The 27,602-nt window shown below is 42.6% G+C and overlaps 1 protein-coding gene across 1 annotated transcript in view; it reads left to right on the top strand.

Moving 5' to 3' along the window:
* The window catches only part of LOC107291839 (solute carrier family 2, facilitated glucose transporter member 11-like), a 38,805-nt gene extending 13,045 nt beyond the window's left edge, over window positions 1-25,760 (top strand). The window contains exons 4-13 of the mRNA XM_029285024.1: window positions 7,851-8,011; window positions 8,251-8,375; window positions 8,495-8,624; window positions 9,688-9,836; window positions 12,091-12,275; window positions 14,638-14,748; window positions 15,039-15,140; window positions 20,611-20,686; window positions 23,719-23,846; window positions 25,548-25,760. Coding sequence (XP_029140857.1) covers window positions 7,851-8,011; window positions 8,251-8,375; window positions 8,495-8,624; window positions 9,688-9,836; window positions 12,091-12,275; window positions 14,638-14,748; window positions 15,039-15,140; window positions 20,611-20,686; window positions 23,719-23,846; window positions 25,548-25,760 — 1,380 coding nt within the window. The remainder of the gene's footprint in view (window positions 1-7,850; window positions 8,012-8,250; window positions 8,376-8,494; window positions 8,625-9,687; window positions 9,837-12,090; window positions 12,276-14,637; window positions 14,749-15,038; window positions 15,141-20,610; window positions 20,687-23,718; window positions 23,847-25,547) is intronic.
* Window positions 25,761-27,602: the final 1,842 nt, after the last annotated feature.

The raw sequence follows: 27,602 nt of genomic DNA, 5'->3' as shown, positions 1-27,602 counted from the left end.
GTAGGCTCAACCCTTTTTTTATCGGCTTGTGCTTTGTATGCCTGCCTAGCTTCATCTAGTGCTTTTCTAATTATTGGCCAGGTGTTTTGTAATTGTTCCATCCATTCTTTCAGTGATGGGATCACCGGTTTGTTTGGGATTAATTCTGGCATGGGGTTGAAACTTTGACCGGTGGCTATTTGAAAAGGGGTGTAACCTGTGCTGGAGTGGACTGCATTATTGTAAGCAACTTCTGCAAAAGAGAGTAGGTCCATCCACGTTTTCTGCTGATAATCAATAAAACATCTTAAATATTGCTCAAGTACCGAGTTCATTTTTTCAGACTTCCAAAATGGAGACGTAAATTGCACTCCCCTATCAGAGATGATGTGTTGGGATGCCCCATGCAATCTGTAAATGTGCTGGACGAAAGGTTTCGCTAAGGCTTTTGCGGTGGGAATCTTTTGGTAAGGGATAAAGTGCACCTGTTTGGAAAACAAGTCCGTGACCATCCAGACAACAGTATTCCCATTGCTTTCTGGCAATTCCACTATAAAATCCATGGCTATTTTCCTCCAGGGGGCTGAGGGATTTGTCACTGTTTGTAATAGTCCGGGCGATTTCCCTTGCAACCTCTTTGCAGTTGCACACTTTGGGCAGGATGGCCACCAAAATTGCCATTTAATTAAGTGTAATGTTTTTACAAATCCAAAATGCCCTGCTGATTTTGTATTGTGGCAAAGCTGCATGAATGTGACTCTTTGGGTTGTTAGTATATATAACTTTTCCCCCACCCAAGGCAGCCCGTCTCTCATTGTGCGCACATTTTTGTTTTTCTGGAACCATTCATCTGTTTCCAAACTTTTCCGGAATTCAATTCCGGTTTGGCTGCCCAGCTGTGGTTTTAATTTAGCTTGGGCTCTGGTGGTTACTGGCGCTGCCAGTTGTGATTCTACCATAATCGGTTTAGAGTCAGTGGCTCGCGTGCTGTTATATTGGGGTATGCATCTGCCAGGAAGTTCTTTTTCCCCGGCAAATGTTTGAGCTTAAATTGGAACTGGTGAAAATGCTGGGACCAGCGGGCTTGCTTGGGGTTGAGCTTCCTGGGTGTTTTCAGGGCTTCCAAATTTTTGTGGTCAGTCCACACCTGGAAGGGGATTTTTTTGCCTTCAAGGAACTGGCACCATGTGAGTAATGACCAACATATCCCGTATGCCTCTTTCTCCGATACGGGCCAGCGCTGTTCCATTTCCGTGAGTTTCTTGGATGTATACGCACAGGGTTGCAATACCCCTTCATCGTTTTCTTGTAATAGTACAGCCCCCACTGCCACATCACTTGCATCTGCCTGTATTACGAAGGGCTTATCTATGTCTGGGTGCCTCAGAACCGGTTCGGCAGAAAAAAGTCTCTTTAATTTCTCAAACGCTGCTTGGCACTCCATTGTCCATGTTAGTGGCTGGCTAGGTTTTACTGAGGATGCTCCCTTCGTTTTTAGTAAGTTCGTGAGGGGCAGGGCTATCTGGACAAATGAGGGGATGAATTGGCGGTAAAAGTTTGCGAAGCCCAGGAAACTTTGCAGTTCCTTTCTTGTACGGGGTGGTGCCCAATCTAATACTGCTCTGACCTTCTCTGGGTCCATTTCAATGCCCTGTGGGGATATGCGATAACCTAGGTAGTCTATCCTTTCCTGGTGGAATTCGCATTTCGAGAGTTTGGCATATAGGTGGGCGGCTCGCAGTTTCTTTAAAACCGCTCTGACTAGGTTGACAAGTTCCTCTTTTGATTCGGTGAAGATAAGAATGTCGTCTAAGTAAACCAGGACCCCCTCAAATAGGTGCTCCCTTAGAACGTCATTGATTAATTGCATGAATACTGCCATGGGGCAGTTAAATGCGGTCTTCCATTCATCCCCTTCTTTAATTCTCACGCGATAGTAAGCTTCCCTTAGGTCTAGTTTAGAAAAAAATTTCCCTTTCGAGAGGTGTGACAACATGTCCTTCATGAGGGGCAGAGGGTATAGGTTGCTTTCACTTATTGTATTCAGGGCCCTATAATCCACGCATAAACGTAAAGAGCCATCCTTCTTCTCTCTAAAGAGGACCGGAGCAGCCACTTTAGGCTTGGCTGGCTCAATGAATCCACTTTCTAGGTTTTTCTTTATAAATCTTTCCATTTCCTCCTTCTCCTTTGGGCTCATGGAGTATAATCTGGGCTTTGGGAGTTTTGCCCCAGGCTTGAATTCAATGGCACAGTCAATGGGTCAGGGGGAGAAGCTCATCCACCCTCTCCTCACTGAAAACTTCAGCAAGGTCTCTGTATTCCTCTGGTATTTCTGGTAGTCCCTTTTCCTCTCCCATGGATGCTTTTTCTGTCCTTAATTCTGGTGGCCCCCCTTGGGATTTTAAGTCCATAAGGTCCCCCTTCGGGAATTTGATTTCTGGCGTCCTCCAATTCACCCAGGGGTTCCATTTTTTTAACCATTCCATCCCTAGGATCATCGGGCATTCCATGCCTGGGGTCACCACAAACGTTATGTCCTCCTCATGTTTGCCCAGGGAGAGGTGTATTGGTAAAGTGGCTAGGGTAGCTGGCACCCACCCCCCCTGCTGGACCCATCTAACTGGCCAAATGAGATTGGTTGTTCCAGTCTCCTCGATGGAATGCCCAGATTCCCCACTAGCGTCGGGCTAATGAGGCAACGGGTGCAGCCAAAGTCTATTAAGGCTTTCACCTTCACGGCTTCAGGCATGGGGGGAATTAATATAGTCACTGTCTTGAGGATGGGTGCGATGCGTCCACTTACCAGGGGTTCTCCCTCCAAGCTGTCGTCTGAGGCGTCCACAGGCCCTGCGGTGTAGGCTGGAGTTCTTTCCCCCTGATGAGTAGAGGTGGGGGATTCCACAGTCTCCATCATTCTCATGGCAGGTTCTTTTGGCTTAGCTGGAGACTTTTCGGATTTGCTGGCCGGTGATCTGTCTGGGTTGTGTTGGGAGGCTTTTGAGCAGCATTCTACAGTTTGATGCCCTTCTTTCTCGCACTTGAAACACCCCATTTGCTTCTTGGCCATAACCGATGGTTTTACTGGTTCGCGTGTCGACTCAGGCGGTGAGCGGCTCCATTGTTTTCCTCGGCGGTGCCTCTTCAATATGTCGATCTCTGCTTCCTCTGCCAAGACGTACCATTCCTCAAGTTGGTGTGGGTCCCCTCGGGGCAGGCAAGCATCATATAGGTCATAATTTAGTCTGTCTTTGAAATGGCTAAGGAGGATGTCTTCCGGCCAGTTCAGTTTGCTGGCAATGGCCCGGAATTCTTGCATATATTCGGCTACCGGGTGTTTGCCTTGCCTCATTGTTTTTATCCTTTCGCGGGCTTTGCGATCAGCCAGGGGGTCCTCAAATCGCCTTCTCAGTGAGGACATGAAGCGGTTGAAGTCGTTGAGCTCTGGGGCGTTGGAGTCGTGCAAGTTCAACACCCAATCTGCAGCAGGCCCGTCCAGGGCAGATTGCACGATCCGGATACGGGCTTTGTCACTGGGGATGTCCCGTCCGTATTCCTCCATGTAGCTGAGGACTTCGGTTAGGAAAAATCCCAAGCGTGTTGGCTCCCCTTTGAATTTCACGTCCAGCGGCAGATGTCTTAGAATGGATTGTTGCCTTCGTTGTCGGTGGTAGTGTCTTCCATTCAGATCGCCATCTATGGGTCAGTGGGGGGTGGGGACTACTGGATCAGCAGATGTCCCCAGGGCTGCAGGTTCCACTTCCCCCTCGGTGTCTCTCCCTTTGCGGCTCCAGGAGCTGGGGTGGCCGTAGGGCTCAGAATTCTCCTCTCCTAGGGAGCTGAGAGTTCTCTTCATCAGGTCGATAGCTTTCTCTAGGATCCAGCCCGAGTACGGTGTCCAGCTCCCTTCCTCTTCACTTGCGTGCATGGATTTCTCCATCTCCTGCTTCCATTCTGGTTGGTTGGCCCCCCATCTCAGGGTCACCTTTCTTGACTTCTTTTCCCACTCGCCTTTCTTTCCAATGCCCATTGACCACCGAGGTTTGTGGTCCCGTGTCTCCACCACCTCTTCTCCTGAGGAATCTGACCTCTCAGATCCCGACATCTGGCAGGGTTTCAGTCGGGGCAGCGGCTCCCTTTCCGGGGAGTTTTCTCCCTTCCCTGCTCTGCCGTCTGACATGGTAATTTTTGCAAAGTCCCCCAGTAAGGGTCTCCCTTCCAGGTGGACTAATTCTGCAAGTCCTATCTAATGTAAGGACCCACCCCACTTTGCATCTTAAGAAGACAAAACTCTTGGAATAGTTCTTCCAACAGGAATCATTTATTAAGAGAAAGTGGTTGTAGGTGTTCTAGACAGGACTTGGGGTCCAAGCTCTCCCATTCAAGGTTTTAAGGGGTCCCCCAGTAGCCCCACCCCATCACCCCCTTCTTCCAGTGACAGTCCCAGGCATTACATTCCCACCCCCTTTTCCTCACTGCCGGGAAAGGAGACTTCAGAGAGGGTTACATGAAAGGTAATAGCCCCATTGTTATGGTTAGTCCTTTTGGTGATATCCACATTCAGTCCCTTTGAAGTTGAAATGGAGGAAGTGAGAGCCATAAAACCCCTCTTCTCATCTCCCTCCCCCTTCATCGTATGACAGAATCCAGAGAGGGCAGAAATGGGGTTTTCCATAGTCGATAACTAGAGATGAATTATAATTGGATTCTGACACAGAGAGTTCTTTGTGCAGCCATGCTGGTTTCTTTTGAGAGCTGTTATTTTTCTTCTTCGTTGGTATTGTAGTAGACTGGGCTTTTATAATCTCACTTTTCAAAAATTTCCCAGGCTTCTTGAATTGTTTTCCCCTTGAGGATTCTCATCCATGGAATCCTTCCCAAGCTCTCTCTAAGTTTATTGAAATCAGCTCTCTTAAAGTCCAAGACTCTAGTTTGACTTGGTTCTACTGCTTGTGCTTGTATAATGTTGAACTCCAATATTGCATGATCACTCCCCCCCCCAAGGTTCCTGTAGCTTTGATACTTTCTATCATTTCATCCCTGTTAGTGAGAATTAAGTCCAACATGGCTGACACCCCCCCCCCCAGTTCCCTTCTCTACTTTTGGGGAGATAAAGTTGTCTGCTAGGTTTGTCAGGAATCTGCTTCATCTTCCACTTGGTGCAGAGTTTGTCTCCCAGTTGATGTTGTGGTAGTTAAAATCCCCCATTGTGATGTGCTTCCTACATACAATATCTTAGTTAGCTGACTAGCAAAAAGTGCATCTATTTCCTCTGTTTGGTTGGTTGGCCTATGGCAATGTCATTTTCTCCCTTTTATATTGACTCAAATGCATTCAAGATGGCTTTCATCATTGTTCTGCTCTATTTCTGTAGAGATGTAGTTATTTCTTATATATAGTGCAACTCCACCTCCTTTATTTGGTCTGTTTCTTTTAAATAATTTAAATCCCTCTAGCTGTATATTCCATTCATTGGTTTCATCTCACAAAGTTTCCGTAATGGCAACAATATCATATCTGCCCTCATTTATTTGAATTTCTAGTTCACCCTGTTTATTCCTCATACTTTGTATGTTGATGTCTATGTATAGTATGCTCAGGGGCAATTTGGTCAAAGGCCCTTGCCATGTAGAATACAGAATTGGAAGGGACCTTGGAGGTCTTCTAGTTGAAACCCCTCAAGCAGGAGATGTGGTCATTCCAATCCATCATCAGGGCCTCAGCCTCAGCCAAACTGCACAATAATTGCAATCTCTCTCAGAAGTCCCACTAGGTCCCATCAGGTGCCTGTGGCAGAATAATCAGATAAACTGCTCCTTTCTGCAACAGGGGTATCCACAAAGAATTGTAGGGGTAAGAGAGAATTATGTGTCCATGACAGAGGCCAATTCTAAATAATATTGCCACTGCCCAAGGATAAAGACCAGATCTAATTTGGGACCACTGCTTTGAGTTGGATCCATTAATTTGGATCAGGTCCATGATTGCCATGATCCCAAGCTCCCTCCAGGTATGGGCCCAGAGAAGCCAAGTTGAACTTTCCCAGCACCATAACTCTAGGGAATGCCTCCATCATCAAAGTTCAGAGTATTTTGGGGAGGGGTTTTGTTACCCACAGGGAGGGAAGGAACTATGCAGCAGCCCCAGTTGATCCTTATGATCCAATTTCACAATTGGATCTATGTCTAAGCAGCACTCCTAAAAGCCCCAGAGATGCTTGACCCTTAGCTACACTCCTATCCCTACCCCAGAATAATGGCTGATGCCACATTTGAGCTATCCAGAAAAGCACATTTCCAAAAGAGGAACCATGAACCAGGTGTCAGTAAGGTCAATCAAGTCATGGATGAGATAAGCTTTATAGCAGCTGACCCAGCTTTAAGCAGCAACAGGAGGAGTCAGGGTCTCTGAAGCTCCTGAGACCAGGTCTTGGTGTTGATCTGGTCTCTGGATATGATATGGTAAGTCTGCCTCCCACCGCAGACCTGTCATCACCTCAGTATAGAACATCAGTTCCTACATTTTGCATAAATTGCTGAGACAATGTAATGGTAGACTAAGTACCCACAATGTCATGGTTCCGACAGACGAAACTCTTCAAAAGAACTTCGAGGCATTGTTTATCTAAAGAATCTTTTATTCGAGTAGCATAATATCAGCACTTACATAATCGAAGCCAAAAACTGAATTCCCCTTCCCTGGGCACATAGTATCAAAGCATAATTCCCTCCTCCAATTAACAGTCATAAATCACATTCCCCAATTAGCTTGAAGCGCAGGCTTCCTCTCCAGTTCACCAGCCCGCCAATTCTTTATCAGCTCTGGGCTCAATAACCTTGATTCTCACGCTATGTTTAGGGTTGTTATGTCTAGCTAGACTCTCATTCACATCCCCTCCCTCCCAGCATCATCTAACTCTAAAAGCGAAAGGGAAAAAGATGGCTAGAAAAAGGTGGAATAGATAACATCACTACCAGATAGAACTGTAGCTGGCTGGCAAACTGTACTCAACGAGTAGTCCTCAATGGAACTACATCCACATGGAGAGAAGTAAGCAGTGGGGTACCACAAGGTTCCGTCTTAGGCCATTACTCTTCAATATCTTCATCAATGACTTAGATCAGGGAATTGAAGGGGAACTCATCATACGAAGAACGGCTGCAGGACTTGGGTTTGGCTAATCTAAAGAAAAGAAAAAATAGGGGACTAGGTCCCTTCCAGCTCTATTCTATTCTATTCTATTCTATTCTATTCTATTCTATTCTATTCTATTCTATTCTATTCTATTCTATTCTATTCTTTAGACTAGCCAAACCCAAGTCCTGCAGCCATTCTTCAGGCCTTAGTTGCTCTTCTCTGATTTTTTCCAAACTCTCAACATCTTTTTTGTGATATGGTGACCAAAATTGGCTGCAGTATTCCAGGTATTCCAGTGTTCCAGTATTTCAGAAATAGGGGAGACATGATAGCATTGTTCCAATATTTGAGGGGCTGCCACAAGGCAGAGGCGGCCAGGTTGTTCACCAAAGCACCAGATGGAAGGACAAGAAACAATATAAACCATATAGAAAAATATTGCTTGAACTTCTAATTCCAAAGAAATGCATCTTTTAATGTGTTTTATATTGTATAATCTCAAATGTATCTTATATTTGTTAGGGCTGTTGTAGGTCACCAATAAATAAAAAATAAAAAATCTGTTATTGAATTAAGCCATTTTCTGTATTGACACAATATACTCATTCATGAACTATCCAGGTTATCAAGTTTCATATAATAAACCAATACATTAAAAACTAACTCAGGTTGTGTTATGCTCCAAGATTTGCCACCAGCCTGGTAGCTGAACACACCCTCCCTTGTTTTCCCAGGACATCAAGAGTTTTATCAATGAGACGTGGCTGCAGCGACACGGTGTGGCTCTCTCGCCAGACAGGCTGGCTGTGCTGTGGTCCTTCATCATCTCCATCTACTGCCTGGGGGGTCTTCTGGGCTGTTTATGGAGTGGATCACTGGCCATGAGATACGGAAAGTATGGCTTTTTCTCAAGAGGAAGTTTTCATGATGGCCCCTTGTCTTATAGGTGTGAGATTTTCTCACATATGTTGAAGTCTGTGACTATATAATTGTGAGAGTTCTCATTTTCCCCTCCGTCTTCACTTTAAATTAGAACTGAAAGCCTTGAAATGAACTTGAGTACCAGAGAAATCAGTCAATAGTGGGAAATACTCATGTGGCTGGAGTTTAACACCCGATTGTGGTTTATTTCAGAAAGAAAACTTTGATTTGCAGCAATTTTATTATAATTGTGGGAGCGCTTCTTGTTGGTTCCAGTAAGATGGCCAGGTCTTTTGAAATTATCCTGATTGGCCGTTTCCTTTATGGCATCAGTGCAGGTAGGATGGGGAGGAGGGCCTGGGTTTTGACCCTCGGGGAAGCCAAATGCACCCCCTGGATGAGGAGAGATGGGCATGGGGGGGGAGACCTTTTGATTCCTGTGATTCTTCTCTTGAAGGACTCTGCCTGAATATCCATGGGCCCTATCTCAGTGAAATTTCCCCCAAGAAGTTCCGAGGCTTGGCCACCACTACAGCGGCAGTGTTTTTCTCCCTCGGAAAAGCCTTGGGGCAAATCCTGGGCTTAAGGTGAGCTCACTGCCCAGGAGCCCTTCCAGCTCTGCCCTTCCCCCCTCCATTCCCATTGAAGGTGTTAGAAGTAATTCTTCATCCTGGTTCATCCAAGCCGGGAATAAGTAAGCAAACATGGCGACTGCTTTGGGAAGAAGGTTACAGTTTATTGCAGAAGACAGATGGTCCTTGCAAGAAGCAGCAGAGGAGAAGAAAGAGAGCGAGCACATGGGCAGAAGGTCTTTTTATACCCTCTAGCCCTGCTTGGAATAGTTTCCTGTTCCTGGTGGCATGAACTTTGAGGCTATTTCTGAGTGTTTTTCTAGGCTTTGATATCTGTGGTTTAATCCCATTATCATATCCTGCTTCCCAGGTGATGGGGCTAATGACTCTTAAGAGCTTGGGTGGGGTATGCAAATTTTCTCTTTGTCTTCTTGATTGCTCTGGCTTCAACTTTCCTGATGGTTCCACATCTGCATATGTATAAGACTAGCTACTGCTTTGGGCAAAGAGATGAGGCCAGGTTTGGTTTCTGCTTTTCAAAAAAATGCTTTAAAAAAAATCCTTTTGGTGAACAATATCTTTCTTTCTGCCTTTTTAATATTTCCTTCTCTGGGTTAACTTCCCACAAAGGCCAACAATTTTGTCTGTCCTGGGCTGTGATTCTCACACCTGCTCTGCCAAGGAGAGAGCCGGTCTTCTCGTTTCCTTTTAGACTGATATGAAAACTTCCTCTGAGGGACAATCTGTTCTCCTCTCAGGGCTCTCAAGGGGTCCTCAGTGGTGGGATTCAGCCAGTTCGCACCAGTTTAGCAGAACTGGTAGCTAATTTTTTGTTGCCCAGACCCAGAATGGACTTCCAGAAGCGGCATCCAGACAGAGAACCGGTTGTTCACCTATTTGAATTCCACCACTGAAATTGCAATGGTGGGAAGGGCACTTTGGCTTTTTTTGGTCAAAGAGATGGTGCTGGCTTTGCCTCCTTCAGATTGGCCCCTGCTGCACCCTTCCTCCAGTCATCCAATCCCTTCAGAAAGAATAATGGTGTCTTTTTCTTCTCTCTCCCCCCCCATCTCCTCAGAGACCTTTTAGGCACTGAGGCCCTGTGGCCCCTCCTGCTGGCCCTGTGTGGCTTCCCAGCCCTGCTGCAGCTGCTGCTGCTGCCGTTCTTCCCAGAATCGCCCCCCTACCTGCTGTTGCAAAGGAAGGATGCTGACGCTTGCCGAAAAGGTGACACATGTCTTCCCCTGTGGGAAAGAACCTGTTTGTGCTTAGCTAAGGGTGGCCATCTAACCATTACGCCTTCCATGAGATGGGCAGCCATATAAATGTGACTGGCTGAGGAATTCTGGGAGTTGAAGTCCACAAGTCATAAAAGGGCCACGTTTGAAGACCCCTGAGCTATAGCCTTTCAGTGGCGACCATGAACATTGGTGTCCTTCAGCAGCCCCAGTTGGTGGGTTGACTGGAAGGACTCTTGGGCAGCCCTGCTTTCCTTATGTTTGCTTTCTTCTCACTTGGGCTGCTTATTACTGTACTGTCAATACATTGTCTTGAATTTCTTCCTAATCATGGAAATCAACAAAACATGCATGAAACTGAGTAAAACAAATAGGTTTTACTTAGGAAACAAAAATCAGACACACAGTCTTGGGGTATGTCTTGCTTGGTAATAATGTCAATAAAATATTGTGGAATACAATTAACAGTTGTTGATTAAAATTATTAAGAATCATCACTGTGATCATGTTGTAAAAAGGCAAATAGAATTGTTGGTTGCATCCAAAGAGTTTTGAAGAAGAAAAGTAATGGTTCCACTTTATTTTGCATTGCTGACACCCCAGCTTCTGCCTTTGGTTCTGGCACAAGAAGAACTCAGAGAGACAGGAATTGCTTTAAAGAAGCACAAAGGGGACCTATGATTCAGTGAAGCCATGAAGAGAGAGGGAAGGATTTGAGATTTGGGTGATGAGACCAAAAATTATGATGATTGCTAACTTGCTTTTCCTGTGGGGGCTGTTGCAGTTTATGAGCAGCAATTCTCTTAATTTTTTTCTCAAACTTGACTATGTTTTTAAGGAGGAAAGTTGAAAGTGTTTGTCAGGAAAGCTTTTCAGGAAAGAAAAAATCCCCATTGATGGCAATGGATGCCAGTGATTCAGAAAGGGGGAGGGGCTGCAAAGTAATTCCTGTTTGCCCTTGGCTAAAATAGAAAGTATGAAAGATTGTTGTATTTTTGTAACAATTTTAGTATTGAAAATGCCTCAGTGTTTGGAGCAATGGGGTTCTGCAAATGAAATTGAAGACCTGGGTTAAGGGTGGGGGCAGGAAATAAATAACAGCATCTTCTGCTAGAAACAAAAAGGAAGAGGGGGGAGTTTGGGACTGCCAGATGCTGGAAAGAAAGCATGAGGCCAAATCTGTGAGAATTGTCCTAATAACATTAACAGGCTGCAGTGCAAAAAGCCAAATTCCTTATATCTCTGTACATCAAGTTGATTTAATTGAGTCCATTAATCTAAAAAAAAATCTGAATTTTTTGCCACACAGCTAGAACTAGACCTAACCTTTTGGAGTTACAAAAATCCAGATGACCACTAAATGGCAGCAGAGAGCAAACTCTAACTCTTTGCTGCCATCCAATGGTTGTGAAAGTGACCTTAGCAGAGCTTGATGTTTTGTTTTGTTTTTTGGATGCCTTCAAGTTAGCATTGATTCCTGGTGACTCCCTGACCAATCCCTATAGTTTTCTCTTCTCCTTTTGAAAATTGAGGCGATATTTGTTCTCCTCTAGTTTTTTGGGACCTTCCTATCCAGGGTTTGTCAAAATTGCTTAAGATAAGCGAGTGAATCTGCTGGAAACCAAGAGGCCTATCATGAATGACATGAAACCCATTTTGGCACAGTATCAAATATATAGCTCTACTTGCCAGATGATATATAGTTACAAAAAGTACAAGGAAGTTTTCTTTAAAATTTTGTCATGGTTTTGACGTTTTGTTTTGGTTTTTTTTTAATACTGTAGGGTGTGCAAAATCTCAACAAATGTAACAGCATATAAAGTGTGCTTTTTTAAAAAAAACCAATCATCCAGTATGATGCTATTTCAAAAATCAACTCCAATTTCTATAAATGTCAGGCACAGGAAACCTGAAACAGGAGTTTATTCAGCTACCTATACACAAATATCTGGTCTACTAATGGCGAAGCCAAATTGGCTCTAGATAAAGATAAATGGAATTCATGGGGGGGGGGGCTGAACTTGGGTCTCTTGTGGCTGTGCAATGATTCCAAACGGATGGCACATTTAACCCTATCCTCCAGCTCAGCTACTCATCTCTTACCCTAAATTTCCCTAATGGGGAGGGGGCATCATTGCCTAGTTGGGTGAAAAATGAGTACAGAAATTTCTCTTATTGGCTCAGCTAAATGTGATTTTTTTGGGGGGGGATGAACATTTGAATTGTTCTTCTCTCCTTCCCAGCAATGAAAGACCTCTGGGGTGAAAGACATCAGCAAATGGAAATCGAGGAGGCACTGAAAGAGATGACTATTGCTGGCTCCAAGAACCTGAGTATCTGGGAAGTGATGAAGCAGCGCAGCTTGCGATGGCCATTGTTTATCGCCATTCTGCTGGTCACAAGTTTGCAGCTCTGTGGTCTGAGTGCAGTTGAGTAGAATACTATTTGGAATCAGCTAAGAAAGTGACCTTTCCTTCCTTTTTTTGATGTTGCTATTTGTAGACAAGACCAACAGGATTGTGCCTTCCTCTTTGTGCTCCATACAAAGGCAGTGATACTAAGAAGGAAGAGAGGAATTGTGCAATTTGGCATTCAACAGGACCAAGGACAGTTACTAAATTTCTTGTATTTCCATTTCTAACCAAAGACCCCCAAAACCTATTTCAGATCAATATATTTTCACACATCCTTTTCAAATTAGTCTTTGTCCCTAACTCTTATTATAGTGGTATTTAATCCTTGACGCAAACAATGACCTAAAGGTGCATGGGTTGTCTAGTTCTTTATTGATGGTAATAAGATGGTATTTTTTTTAAAATAAGATCAGGTCTTGACCTTCTTTAAGAATTAGTGCTATATTTGCATCTGTTCAACTTTCTTGTATCCTTCCTCTATCCAGAATTGAATTTGTCATTTTTAAAAGAGATTGTAATAGCTGATCTTCAAAATATTTGTAATAGGAAGCTGGCAATCCTTCTGGGCCAGGAGCTTTCCCAGATTTTTCTCATAGATTTCCTTTATTATTATTATTATTATTATTATTATTATTATTATTATTATTATTATTATTATTATTATTATTATTATTATTATTATTATTATTATTATTATTATTATTATTATTATTATAGGTCCATTCATCAGCTGCTTTAGTTATTAACTTTGGTAAATATTTATTTAAATATTTATTTTTGCCAGGGGAATTTCTTCTCTCTAAAGTTTTGTATAATACTGATAGAACATTATTTGCATATTTAAAGGTAAAGGTTTCCCTTGTTCAGTTATTTCCAACTCTAAAGGGAGGTGGTCATCTCTGTTTCTTAGCTGAGGGGGTCAGCCTTGTCTGGTGACCCAGCTGGGGTCATGTGGCCAGCATGACTATACACATAGAATGCTGTTACCTTCCCATCAAAGTGGTATCTTTTTATTCACTCACATTTGGGTGCTTTCGAACTGCTAGGTGGGCAGGAGCTGGGGCAAGAATGGGACCCCCCCCCATCATAACCATAACCATAGCATTCCCATTTTGTAATTTTAATATCATTTTCTTCTCACTTTTTTCTCAGTTTATAAATTAGCCATTTTCCCAGCTTATTTGCTTTCTCAAAATTTTGCAAATTACATTTTTAGTTCCATTTCTTTAATTGTTAACATGGAAAGTTTGTGAAAGGTTTTTTTTTTTTAAGATACTTTTTCTTCCTGGATGCCTCTTTGATTCCTCCTATTTTATTTTTATTCCCTTTAAAATACTTCTCTTCTCTTTGTCTTTTCAATTTACCATTTTGCTGTACAAATTGTCATCTCCTAAAGGCTTACTTGCATTTCACAATGTCCTTATCTCCATGCCTTTATTTAAATTAATCCCAAAATATTATTTTAGCTTCTTTTAGTTCTTAATTTTTTTTTAGCCTCCATCTATAAGTTCTACCCTTCCTCTTCCATATTAACCTGAAAAAGGTTTTGGTAGTATCTCCATTTTATTGGTACCTATAGTAAGCTTCTTAGAANTTTCAGAAAAGTACATATATTCTTTGGAGTTACTATTTTTGTATCTCTATATCAAAGTTGATAAAGGCATCACGGATGCTGCTGGTTTAGGGTTACAGTTAGGGAGTAATAAACCAGACTTTGGCCACCACCCATTAGGTGCTTATAATAAGAGATGGGCTGGTTGAGACCAATCCTTTTCAATGGAAATTGTCCCACAGCCTGGTCTCATCTGCTTGACAATTCAACTAAATGCCTCAGACCAAAAGGCCCCAAAGGGGTTAGAAAACCAGGAAAGACAGTTCTGGGGAGATCATCCCCCCTCATACACACTTAAGCGATGGAGACAAAAATAGGTAGCTATTTAAGATAGGGGCAGAGTGAGCAGGAAGAGAGGACTTAATTTGGACTTCTCGGGGTACATATTGATTTTCTAGAGCTCTGATGGGGAAGCTTGTAGGCTGTGACTGTCTAACTTCAGGCATGTTCAAGCATGTTCAACTTTTATATTGTAATGAACAGTTTGCCAAAAGGAAAAGGAAAACAGCCCTGAGGAAAAGCTTTGCCATTCAGCACCATGAGACAACTGCCACCCTAAAGGGAAGACTTGATGATGATAATGACAATGGGTAGCCTCTTGTTGCAAATACAATTTATAAATAACACATTTTTAAAAAAAGCTAAAAACAAGCACAAAATGCAACAATGGAGCTTGAAAGTCTGCAGCTCTTGTCCACTATATATATATAAAACCTTCATCTTGAAAACCTGCAGTCCATGATTCCCCTTGCTCTGCCTTCCAGATATACTTCTATGCTTTTGAAGTTTTCCGCACTGCCAGGCTGGAAGAGCTGGTCATCCCTTATGTCACTCTGGGCATTGGTCTCTGCGAATTTGCCTCTGTGCTCCTGTGCGTAAGTACAGATGAGTTGCTCAATCATTTTGCACCACCAGTTGCAAAGAAAAAGGGCCAGGCAAGCAGCCTCCCGAGGGAGACAAGTCAGGTGGCAGCAGCTGGATTGAGGCCCTGGTGGGTTGGCATCCTCTCCTCCAGATGGATGTCTGTCAATCAGAAGTCAAGGCAGAAGATGGCAACAAAGTCAGACCAGGCTCACTCGCCTCCTCCTGCGCAAGTGCGCATGTGGCTTGTCAGGGTCCTTTGGGGTGAGCTTCTGTTTGGAGTGACCATCTCTTTTGCCCTCAGAGCTCCATCATTGACCGCCTAGGCCGAAGAGTTCTGCTGTGGGGCGGGTTTGGGATGATGGCTCTCACGTTGGCTCTCCTCGTCCTCACTTTGTCCCTCCAGGTAAGCAAGTCCCACCTGGCTAATTCCTGGCTCTGTGGATCAATACCTTTTGGGCAATTCTTTCATTTTAATTCACATTTCTCTAACCACAGTATTAGAAGGCTTCTGTTTATTGTCCCACTTGCCACAAAATGCCACAAAGGTTTTTACTCAACAGATACTAGTTTTTTCATTTTAATGTTTATTTTTTATCTAAATTTTAAGTATACTAACATTGTTTTATATATGTGTGTGTGTGTGTTTGTGTGTCTGTGTGTATAGTCTTTTTTTAGTCTTGTCATCTGCTGATTATCAAAATAAATAGATGGAAATGCAAGATAAAAGTTTATTAACAATTTAAAAGATGTGTAAGGACCTGCCTCCCTTCTCTTACCAAGAAAGCAGAACTCTTGAAACAGGAACTTTTAATGGCAGGTACAGACAGCAGGAGAGCTAGGCAGGATCTGAAGTTTTTCCACTGAATCAATAGGTTAGAGAAACAATTGAAACTCCACCCCAACTGTCCATCTGGTCGGTTCAAACAGGCAATCCATAGGTGTCAACTCGCTGTGGGAAAGAACTGATAAAGCACCTTTTCTCAAGGTTGTTAGGTCTCCACAGCTTCTTCACTCTGTCCACGTTAGCACAGCAAGGGCCCCGCAACTTCCCCTACCCCAGGAGAATGGGAGAACCGAGGAGGTTATGATATGAAAATATAGGGTTCTGACAAGATGAGGTAAAAAAAAGTTTGTGCTAGAAATTAAGGTTTCACTAAAATTCAAACTCAAATTCAGAATAGGGCAGAAGAGAGAATCAGAATCAGAATAGAGCTGGAAGGGACCTTGGAGGTTTTCTAATCTAACCCTCTGCTCAATGAGGAGACACTGTACCACTTAAGACAAGTAGCTGTCTAGTCTCTTCTTAAAAACCTCCAGTGATGGAGCACCCTCAATGTCTGAAGGCAAGCTGTTCCACTGATTAATCTTCTCACTGTTAGGAAGTTTCTCCTTAATTCCAGGTTGCTTCTCTCCTTGATTAGTTTTCATCCACTGTTTCTTGTCTTGCCTTCGGGTGCTTTGGAAAATAAGTTGACCCCCTCCTCTTTGTGGCAGCCCCTCAAATACTGGAACTGTAAGGACCCACTTCAATCCCACATCTTAAGAAAGCAGAACTCTTGGAGACAGTTTCCTCCAACAGGAACTTTTATTAAAAGTAGTTGATAGCAGGCATAATAGACAGGATCTGAGGGATTCCTTTGCAAATCGATACTTAAAAGTGTCCCCAAGCAAACCCCACCCCACAGTTCATCTGGACGGTTCAAACCGGCCAATCCCCAGGTGTTAAGTCCATTTGGGAAAGGGGAGATAACATCGATCCGGCTCCGGTCGTAATGCGATGTTCAAGCAGCTCTTCGCACCTCCTTTTGAGAATGGAGAAATAAGCCAGGCTCTGGAGGTTCTATTTCTTTCTCTCCCCCCCCCCTTTTCCTAGCTGACAGTTTAGGAAGAAGAAAGTTCAGAGAGAGATACAGTGCAGGAAGCAAATTGTTACATTGTAGCAAATAGAGGAAGGGAAAGCAATAATCCCACAGGCACATCCCCCCTCCCCCTTGGGAGTATGGCAGAACCCAGGGGAAGGTGAGATTTGTTTTTAGGTCAGAGGGGATAGGTAGAAATAAAGTAGGAATGGGTTCTGACAGGAACACCGCTACTATGTCACCCCTAGTCCTTCTCTTCTCCAGGATATCCATATTCATATCCTGCAACCATTCTTCATATGTTTTAGTCTCCAGGCCTTTGATCATCTTAGTTGCACTTCTCTGCACTTTTTCCAAAGTCTCAACTTCTTTTTTGTATGTGGTGACCAAAACTAGATGCAGTATTCCAGATGTGATCTTACTAAAGTTTTATAAAGCGCTATTAATACTTCATGTGATTTTGATTATAAGCCTCTGTTTATACAACCAAGGATTGTATTAGCTTTTTTGGTTGCTGCCACACACTGCTGGTTCATATTTAAGTGATTGTCTACTAGGACTCCAAGATCCCTCTCACATTTACTGTTTTTGAGCCAGGTTTCACCTAATTTGTACTTGGATGGAAACTGATCAAAGAGAAAAGCAACCTGGATTTAAGGAGAAAGTTCCTAACAGTGAGGACAATTAACCAGTGGAACAGCTTGCGCTCCATCACAGGAGATTTTTAAGAAGAGACTGGACAGTCACTTGTCTGAGATGGTATAGGTTCTCCTGCTTGAGCGGGGGGTTGGACTAGAAGACCTCCAAGGCCCCTTCCAGTTTCTAGATGTTTGCAGATCTGTGTTTATCTTTTCCAGTATTTTTCCAGGTATTGATGTTAGGCTGATTGGTCTGTAGTTTCCTGGGTCTGTTTTTATTTCCTTTTTTTTGAAGATGGGAAGCACTACAGCTCCTTTCCAATCCTCAGATAGTTCCCCAGTTTTCCAAGATTTTTGAAAGATTTGGTACAATGTTTCTGAGATAACATCTGCCAGCTCCTTCAGAAAACTGAGATGTAATCTATCAGATCTTGGTGATTTATATTCGTCAAGATCAGACAAGTGTTCTCTTACCATTTTCTTGTTTATTTTTATTTCTAAACTGTCTTTTACAGTTATGTTTTTGGTAGGCTGGACTATAGTTGCTTTTTGCATGAAGACTGATGCAAAGAATGAGTTAAACTGCTTTGCTTTTTCTCTACTGCCTGTTACTTCATTGCCATCTTCTCTCTTTAATGGGCTGACTGTTTCCTTGACTTTTCTCTTATTATAAATATGTTGAAAGAAACTTTTTAAAATTTTCTTTGCCTTTGCTTGCAAGTCTTTGTTCATTCTGAGCATTTGCTTTCCTGACTTCATCTTTCCAGATTTGGGCTATCTGCTGATATTGTACCTTAGTTATCTTTCCATTTTTTGTACTATCCTTTTTGTCTTTCAATTTATCAGAGTCTTTGAAACAGAGTTTCAGTTTCTCGGATTCTAATGTGTTTTCAGGCTATCCCTGGAATTTGTAAGAGGAGAGTTATTTTTCCCTTGTGGGAATGAACATGTTTTTGACATGTATGAAGCCCCCTCCCCGGGGTTTTCCATTGTGATGGCCCGCTGTGGCCAGAGATTCAGATGCCTCCAGAGGCCTTCAGGTGGCTGATTCCTGTTCAACACAGTCCTAACTTTCACGGGCAGGGATGTCGGCTTTTGTAGCTAGGATCTTGGTGGCATAAACTCCAAGTCTGAAGTCTGGGGGCTACCTTAATCTGCAATTTCCCTGTATATAATTAATGAATTAATAGGTATCCATATTTGATGTGTATCTTCATTGCTAAACAAGGAGTGAAAGGAGTGCAAGGCAAGGAACTGGTTTGGGATGGGAAGCATATTTTTCAGATCTGATTGGAAATGATGGGGTTATGTTGAGGAGTGGAATTGAAGCAAAGGCTGTGAAGTGTCCAAGGAAGAATAGATGAAAAAGAAGCCATCAATGTGGTGAAATGCTGAGAAAAATGATAAGGCTACAGATCAAGATTGGAGAAAAGATAAATTATGATTATGGGTCACTTATGGCATAGCTTATACAACTGGCATGGATGAAGTCTGCAGTTGCCTGAAGAAACCAGTTCCTTTCCTCTGGCAGAAAGAGAAAACAGACAAATAAGTGCAGAAACTGCAAGGGATCACTCTGTTATGTGTCCTCAGAAAGACCTTCATCAGATTTCTGACTAGAAGAATATAAGAAGGGACCAGAAACAAATTTGGGGAGTGGAGGGCAGCTTAAAACTGGGGAATGGGCTATGTAGACCTGAAAAATGTGTGAATAGGACAAAGAAAGCTTACAAAAACTTATGTCTGTCAATCAAATTTGCTAGTCTGAAAATGTAATTTTTTAGCTTCATAGAGTAACGTAGCTCTCCTTGTACAGAGAGACAGAAAGATTATTATACCTTAGAGAAGTATATGATAAAGTGACTTAGGTTTATATTATGGTACATTTTCCAGAAATATGGAATTGCTTGATGAGTGAGATAAAAGCGTGTTCTCTCCATGTTATTAAAAAGGGGTGAGAACCGGGTATATTAGGAGAAAATTTTTAAAAAGTTCAAAGCAGTCATAATGGAAATACAAGAAGAGATACAGCCAAGCATGAATGAGTGTAGAAGGAATCAGGTGGAATATAACAGAATGTGTGTTAAGATAAACAAGGAATTGGATTGCAACACAAATATATGAGGGCAATTTGGAAATAAACCTCCATTTGGTTATCAATGACAGACACTCGCAGATATAGAACTTTTATTATACACATTAAAAAACTACAACATGACTTTTTGACATAATCACCATTCAAACTGAGGCACTTGTCATAACATCTTACAAGGTTTGAAATTCCTTAGTTGTAGTCACTCAGTGCCAAATCTGGGTATGGGGGAGGTGATCAAAGACAAAACAGAACTGCTTCAAAAGTTCTTGGGAATGTCTAGTGGTGTGGGAGCGAGCATTATCGTGAATCAACACCGCACCGGAAGTAGTGCCATAGAAAATCCGGCCAAATGTGAAGATGCCAAAGGAGTACGGTTAGTGAAGTTCATGGAGCATGGTTTGACTATCAGTTCGGACATCTACTGTGAAGCATTACGAAAACTCAGACGAGCCATCCAAAACAAGCGTCGGGGCCTGATGACTTCTGGTGTGGTGTTAGTTCACGATAGGAATTTCAAACCTTGTAAGACGTTACGACAAGTGCCTCAGTTTAAATGGCGATTATGTCAAAAAGTAATGTAATGTTGTAGTTTTCTAATGTATATAATAAAAGCTCTGTATCTGCAAGTGCCTGTCATTGATAACCAAATGGAGGTTTATTTCCGAATTGCCCTCGTATGAAGGAGAAGTGAAGAGAAGCCTGAAAAAATAATTGTTAGGATGGAGTTGATGAGATTCTGAAAAAGAAAGAGGAGATAAAGTTGAACTTATCAATGAACGAGTGGTGTCTGTACAGGGTGGAAGAAAGGCGAGAAAGGCCCAGAAACATATACTGCAGCATAAAAACTTTGGGACAACTATGAGCTGGACAACTGAGAATCTCCATAAGCATGTAGGGCAAAACAATTTCCATTATGATACCTTCTTTTTGCTGTGCAATTTCTCTGGCTTCATATTTGCAATTTCTTTTCTTTGAATCACAGAGTTGGTTGTCCTGAAAGGAATGAGATGATGGGGAGGGATGGAGGTCTGCTAATTCACAGAGACATTGACTGCTAATACTCCATAGGAGTTGTTAAGATTTTCTATTGCTAGAACCACTATCACAGCAGCAGCTAAATCCATTGTAAGCTGAATAATTTGGGTTTTCTATTTCAACAGTCCCCTCCACACACAGGCTGCAAAAGATATCATACAGGAGGGGACAATATCTGGTCTAATTTTGGTTTGCTGACAGTGGGCCCTCACTTTAATCCCACCTACTCTTATTCCTCCCTTTTAGGATCAGTCTCCCTGGATTTCATACAGCAGCATCGTCCTCATCTTCCTCTTCATAACTTTCTATGGAAGTGGTCCATGTGAGTATAGTGAAATCAAATACGGAGAAGCCATGACACAGAACATAGAATAATAGGTTTGGAAGGGACTTTAGAAGTCTTCTAGTCCAACCCCCTGCCCATGGCTGGAGACTCTATATAATTCTGGACAAATGTCTCTTCATTCTCTTCTTGAAAACCTCTAGTGATAAACTAGAGCACCCACAGCTTTTTCCACCTATTACATCTTGTCCTGCCCTGGTGCTTTGGAGAATAGGTTGACTCCCTCTTCTCTGTAGCCCCTCAAGTACTGGAAAACTGCTCTCATTATCAACCCTAGGTCTTCCTTTTTTTAGAGTAGACATACCTAGTTTTCTCAGTTGTTCATCATGTGGTTTAGCCTCCAGAGCTTTATCATCTTTTTTGCTCTTTTCTGCACTCTTTCTAGTGTTTCAACATCTTTTTTTGTATTCTGGTGACCAGAATTTGATGCAGTATTCAAAATGTGGTCTCACCAGTGCAGTATAAAATGATACTATCACTTCACGTGATCTTGAAACTATCCCTCTGTTGATGCAACCTAGTACTGCATTAGCTTTTTTAGGGAGCTGAAGTATACTACTGGCTCATACTTCAGTGGTGCTCTAGTAGGACACCTAGATACATCTCACAGTTGCTACTGTTGAGTTGGGTACCACTTATTCTACATCTGTGCATTTGGTTTTTCTTGCCTATGTGTAGGACTTTACTTTTCACACCACTGAAATGTACCTTATTGGTACAGTGTTCAAATCTCTCAAGGTCCTTCTGGATCTTTAGCCTGTCTTCCAAAGTGTTAGTAATTTCCCCCAGCTTGGTGTCATCTGCATATTCAATGAGTTCTCCTTCTAATCTCTCAACTAGAGCATTTATGAAGATATTGAAGAATAGTGGACCTAAGACAGAACCTTGGGGTACTCCACTGCATGGTTCCCTCCATGTAGATGCAGTTCCATTGAGGACGACTTGCTGAGTACATTTGGTCATCCAGTTTAGAAGCCATATGGTGGTAGTACTGTCTATCCCAGATATAATCTATGGTGTACTTTGTCAAATGCTTACTGAAGTCCAAATATATTAGGTCCATAACGTTTCCCTTATCTACTAATTTTGTCAGTCAGTTTGTCAAAGAATGCAATAAGATTTGTTTGGCATGATCTGTTTTTAACAACCATGTTCTAGCAATAACTTGTTCTAGTAATAAATTGCTTGTTTTTAGGTGGTTGCAAATCCATTGCTTGGTTATCTTTTCCAGGATCTTCCTAGGTATTGATGTCTGACTGACTGGTCTGTTGTTTCAAGGACTGACTTTGTTGCCCTTTTTTGAATGTTGGAACCACATCTGCTCTTTCCAGTCCTCTGACAGTCCTCTTATGCTCTAGGTCTAGGATATTTGAAAGATTTCATTCAGTGGCTCTAAGATCACATCTGCCAGCTCCTTCTTCCGAGTTGGATGACATCTGGGATGTCATCCAACTGGTCCTGGTGATATGAACTCGTCTAGGGTGGACAGGTGTTGCTTTATCTTTTTCTTGCCTATTTTGACTTGCCTTCCTATTCTGTCTTTTACAGTATTGTTTTTGATAGGTTGGACTGTTTTCCCCCTTTTGTGTAAAAATAGATGCAAAGAATGAATTAAGCAATTCTGCTTTCTTCCTTCTGCTCATCACCTCCTTGCCATCTTCTACTAGGTGACCAATCATTTCCTTAACTTTTTTGTTTCTTACTTTATTTTGCAAATGACAAATGGCTGCTACTCAGTCCCTGAATAAAGGGAAGGCTTCCACTTCTTTGGCAGGGGTTCTCCTGCCTCACCTCAAAGAGCTTTTTTCCTGACATTCAACCAGAACCTACTTTCCTATAAGTCAGTGATGGCAAACCTTTTAGAGACCAAGTGCCCAAATTGCAACCCAAAACCCACTTATGCATCGTTGAGTGCCGGGTGGGTTTGGCCCATTGGCTGGGTGTGGCCAATTAGTGGGCGTGGCTGTGGTGGTAATGGCAGACTGTGTGGGACTAAAAAGTTCAATCAATCAATTCCAACTTTACAAGATTTTTTTTTCCTGCGAGAAGTTGAAATTGACTAATTGAACCTTTTTTTTTTTGCACATGGCGGTGGAGGCCTAAAGCAAAAAGGTTTTATAAAACCCAGCTGAAGGCCTAGGACTGGGGCGACGGTGCATGTGCCCACAGAGAGGGCTCTGAATGCCGCCTCTGGCACCTGTGCTATAGGTTCGCCACCACTGCTATAAGTTATACTTTTGTTCCGAGATCTTTTGTGTGACATCCTTTCCAATATTTGAAGGGCCTGGTCAGACCTTCCTTCAATCTTGTCCATTTAAACAAAATGGAACTGTTCATGCCTGTGATTTCATGTCTTGAATTTGCCTCATCTTCAATATCCAAGATTCTTTTTCTTTGAACAATTGCCAAGTGACATACAGTATTTCTCATCCGATACCTGTGCATTCCTGTTTCCTAAACAGCAACAACTTTGCTTCTTGTTCTGATAAATATGATTGGAGTTTTTCCAGTCCTTTTCTGCAACAGGTGATTTTGCTTGCAGAATACTGATGTAGATGACAACTGCTCTTATACTGCCCAAAGGGGGTCCAGCTGCAACTAATTTCTTCCTGGAATTCATGCTTTCTGCCACACAAGCTTTTTCCTGGCTTCTGCCTGTCACCAATCTTGGAAAAGCAGTTTTGCTCTCATCCATCCCAAGGAATGCATTTTGTGCAATAAATTATTGTTATTATCTCATATAGTGATGCAGGGGTGATGGGGTGATGTGTCTTTCCCTGATTTTCGGGACAGGGGAGAAGTCCAGTGGAATACTATGTGCTTGAACATGTCCACACAGGGGTGTGGGGATCAGAATCCTGACTATGAACTATGACATATTTTAAATTAAGTGAATGACATACAGAGATTAGGAGCAGTCTCCGCACTAAAGGAAGGGGCACAAGGGACCCAAGGCTGCTCAGCAGCATGGAGGGAGAGTCTTGACTTTCTAGGGCTGTCTCTTCTTTCAGCTGGTGCCATCTTCTCTGTTATGGTGGAGATTTTCCATCCTGATGCAAGACCATCTGCCCTGGCCCTGGCCGGCTCGTTCAGCTGGGTGGGCCTCTTTATCACTGGCATAAGTTTTCCCTTTGTGGTGGTAAGTTGGACTGAAAGTCATGAGTCCACAGGGGAGGAGAAATAAATTAAAATAATAACATGAATCAGGAATGTAATGACAATCTTGGTGATTGATTTTAGAGCTGATTTCCAATTAACCATTTCGAAACAATCTTATTGTTCTTAATTTCAAAGAAATGTGTTCGTTTTAAAGAATATCACTTGGGTTTGCTTCTGCTGTCCTTCAAGTGTCTTAAAATGAGAAGCTCAATATAGCATTTTTTATTGTTTCTTTCAATCATTTCCAAAGAAGGTTCCCTACCCACCACTCTTCCTTGCCCCAACGAAGACTTTGGTCTTCCTTTCCTTCTTTCCTGTTTTAACTTTCGAGCTCCAAGGCACTTTAGAGAGCATCATTCAAAAGGGACCTGACTGACCAGTGTTTGAGTAGTCAAAAGCCCTCAGCCTGACCTTCTTCTAGAGATAAAGTGAAGGGCCCTCTCAAAAGAAACTGCTTGGAGCTGCTAGAGAAAGGGCATAAAAGAAATATTTTAAAACCAATCGATAATTAATAAGCAGAACATAAGATTTTGAGACTCAAAGCATATAAAAAAGGCAGAATAAAAATCTAATTATCATCATCCCCACCATCCCCACCACCATCATCAGCTGGCACCCATGGGAAGATTTGCCCCAGGGAGGCTGCATCCCACTTCAACAACTTTAAGTGGCTCTTCTACTACCACTCTGTGGGGAGAGGCAAGTGGTGGTGCTCAAAGAATTGGCACTAAAAATTCTGCTTCCCTGAGACACGAGGAAGTGAAAGCCGGGGTGATATTGTCACACCCAGGAGTAATCACTCCTGTGGATTAACGAATTGAGAGCAGAAGACCACCAGAAGAACTTGACCTTCCCACTCTGCCTGTCTCCTCTGCCTGCTTCCTAGGTACACTCAGATGCCCTGTTCTGCTTTGTTGCTTGGAGGAAGGTTGAAAATGCCTTTAATGCTTCCTTTAGCCACCACAGTTTTCAACCTTTAGGTTCCTGCCTCCAGAAAGGGCCTGTGCTGCTCCTGACTTTCAGCTACACGTCCACCCACGTCCAGACCTTTCTGAGCTCTCTTGAATTTGTCCGACCTTTTTTAAGTTTGAGCCACTGGCACTTTGTCCACTCCTTCTTGGAGACTATGTGATGGATAAAAAAGACTTTCTTATTGTCCAACTCCACCCATTGTCCATCAGATTCACTCAGTGACTTGGATTTCCTTAGATTTTCAGTTCTCCAGTGCTTTTCCCCTTANTCCAGACCTTTCTGAGCTCTCTTGAATTTGTCCGACCTTTTTTAAGTTTGAGCCACTGGCACTTTGTCCACTCCTTCTTGGAGACTATGTGATGGATAAAAAAGACTTTCTTATTGTCCAACTCCACCCATTGTCCATCAGATTCACTCAGTGACTTGGATTTCCTTAGATTTTCAGTTCTCCAGTGCTTTTCCCCTTAGTCCCAAACAACTATGCAGGGAGATTGTGGTTCTGGGAAGGGAGCCTTTCTGGGAAAACCAGAAAGTGACTTGATTACATTCAGAAAGTCCAGAGTGAATTGAGGTTAGACAGTGAATCTGTCACCTTTACCCATGGGAAATTCTTACCCTTCCCAGAGTCTGGCAAGACCTCAGTTGCACCCCAATCTCCTCTAAACCTCAGCCCAGAAATTCATCCTTGCCTCTGATTTTCTGTCCTTAGGAGGCCCTTGGTCACTACTGCTTTCTCGTCTTCTTTGGTGTGCTCATCGGAATGGGACTTTTCACCTACCTCTTCATTCCAGAGACAAAGGGGAAGTCCATCCTAGACATCATGGAAGACCTCAACAGGATCCCTCTGGGGAAGAGGCGCACATTACCTGCTCTGGAAAGCAGCTCTCCCTTCAGGAGCCATGGCCTTTGCACCAAGTTATGACCACAGCCCTGCAAGCCCTGCAAAGACAGACTTTGGTGCCCAAACCAAATGTAGGGCTAGTACAAAGAAAACCACCAGGGTGAGGGAGGAGAGGGGCGGGGAAGATGCTCCTGATGGGATCAAAGCAGCCAGAGGAGAAGGCCTTGCACGCTTCCCTCCTTCCATCGGAGCTGGAAAGCTGAGATTCTTCATCAGGCATGACAGACACAACTCTGGGTCCTATGAAGCTTCCAGGGTCTAGCACAAAAGCCTTAACTTAAAAAAAAGCATGTAACATCACAATGTATGTATCCTAAAATTAAATATATTTAAGATATTATTACCATGTTGTCATGTGTCTGATTAACGAAACACTTAAAAGGACTTTCAGGCATATTTTCTCCTAAAAGCATTTATTAAGGTTACAGAGACGTCAGTACAGCATGGTGGAAATGCTTAGGTCTGGCTTCTCTTCCGTTACGCATATACATTCTAAGCATTTCCCACTCCCTTATTTTGGGGTCATGGTTCACATCTTCCAATCGACTTGGAAGATGTGATTTACTTCCCGATTCTTTCTCCCCGGCTATCCTTATGCTCCTCCCTCTTTCCCAGTTGCTGGTTTAACTATATAAATACCAGACAGTTCTGCACATTGTCAAAGCAAGAATATACAGTATTTGCAGCATTGACACATGTGATTATATAGTATTTATGGGCCAGAGTGGATGGGATCGCTTTGACTTAATAGATGAACTCTGACCAAGCCTTGACATGATAGAGGCATTTAATTTACCTTGCAGAGATGTTGATTCTGTCCTTATAGCCTACAACAACCTGGGTGCAGGACTAAGGAAAGAAAATTAGATATATAATTTATATTAAAGAAATTTCTGAAAGAATAAAAACAATACAAATTATGAAAGAAAAAAGTAAGGAAAGTAAATAAAAATAATATGTAAAATTATTTTGAATGAATAATTCAAATGAAAAAATGCAAATAAAAAATAGAGAAGAGAAAGAAAAGTTATAGAGAAGTGGCTTCTGATCTTAACAGCACATAACAAGGACATTTATATTTTACCTTCTCTCTCTCTAAGATTGCCTGACAAGTTCCTTCTTTCCATAATTTGCCCTTTTTAATGATTAAATACATAAATCACAAGCTCATTTTTTTCATGTTTCAACAAAGAGTCCATAAGAGGTTTCCAGTCACTAATAGTTGTAATTATTGTTCTTTCTCTAATCTAAGTCATCTCTGCTAATCCTGTCATTTTCACCAGCCATTCCTCCATTGCGGGCATTTCAGAGTCTTCCGACAAAAAAAAAACACCCCTCCCCTGAGATCATAATAGGCAGGGAATGAATAAAATCAGGGAGGGCCTATTATGATCTCAGGGGAGGGGTGTGTTTTTTTTGACGGAAGACTCTGAAATGCCCACAATGGAGGAATGGCTGGTGAAAATGACAGGATTAGCAGAGATGACTTAGATTAGAGAAAGAACAATAATAGCCCCCTTTTATAGCCCCCCTGCATAATACCTTGCTGGCCAATCATTGCAAAGGCTGGGAGCAGCCTTTCTTGTCCCGGGCATCCACATGGTCTGCCCGGGCCAATCGCTGCAGCCTGTGCCTGCTGGCCAAGGACATAACACTCCTCCCCCCTTGGCTAAAATAATAAGGCACACTTATTATTTTAAATACTCCAACACTCCATTACATTGCTTATGTTGCATCTATATATACACAACACTACAGTCTTGCTACCGCCATGCTCCCCACTCCCCTTGAGCTGCATTACTTAACCCAGACTACTAGGCCTGCCCATGAACTGATAAGGACCGTACATAGTCTTGTAAGTAT

The sequence above is a fragment of the Protobothrops mucrosquamatus genome, unplaced genomic scaffold (assembly GCF_001527695.2).
Source record: "Protobothrops mucrosquamatus isolate PMUCROS unplaced genomic scaffold, P.Mucros_1.0 scaffold1196, whole genome shotgun sequence".
Lineage (NCBI taxonomy): Eukaryota > Metazoa > Chordata > Lepidosauria > Squamata > Viperidae > Protobothrops > Protobothrops mucrosquamatus.
Note: the sequence above shows the minus strand (reverse complement) of the source record. Positions and strands in the feature narration are given on the sequence as shown.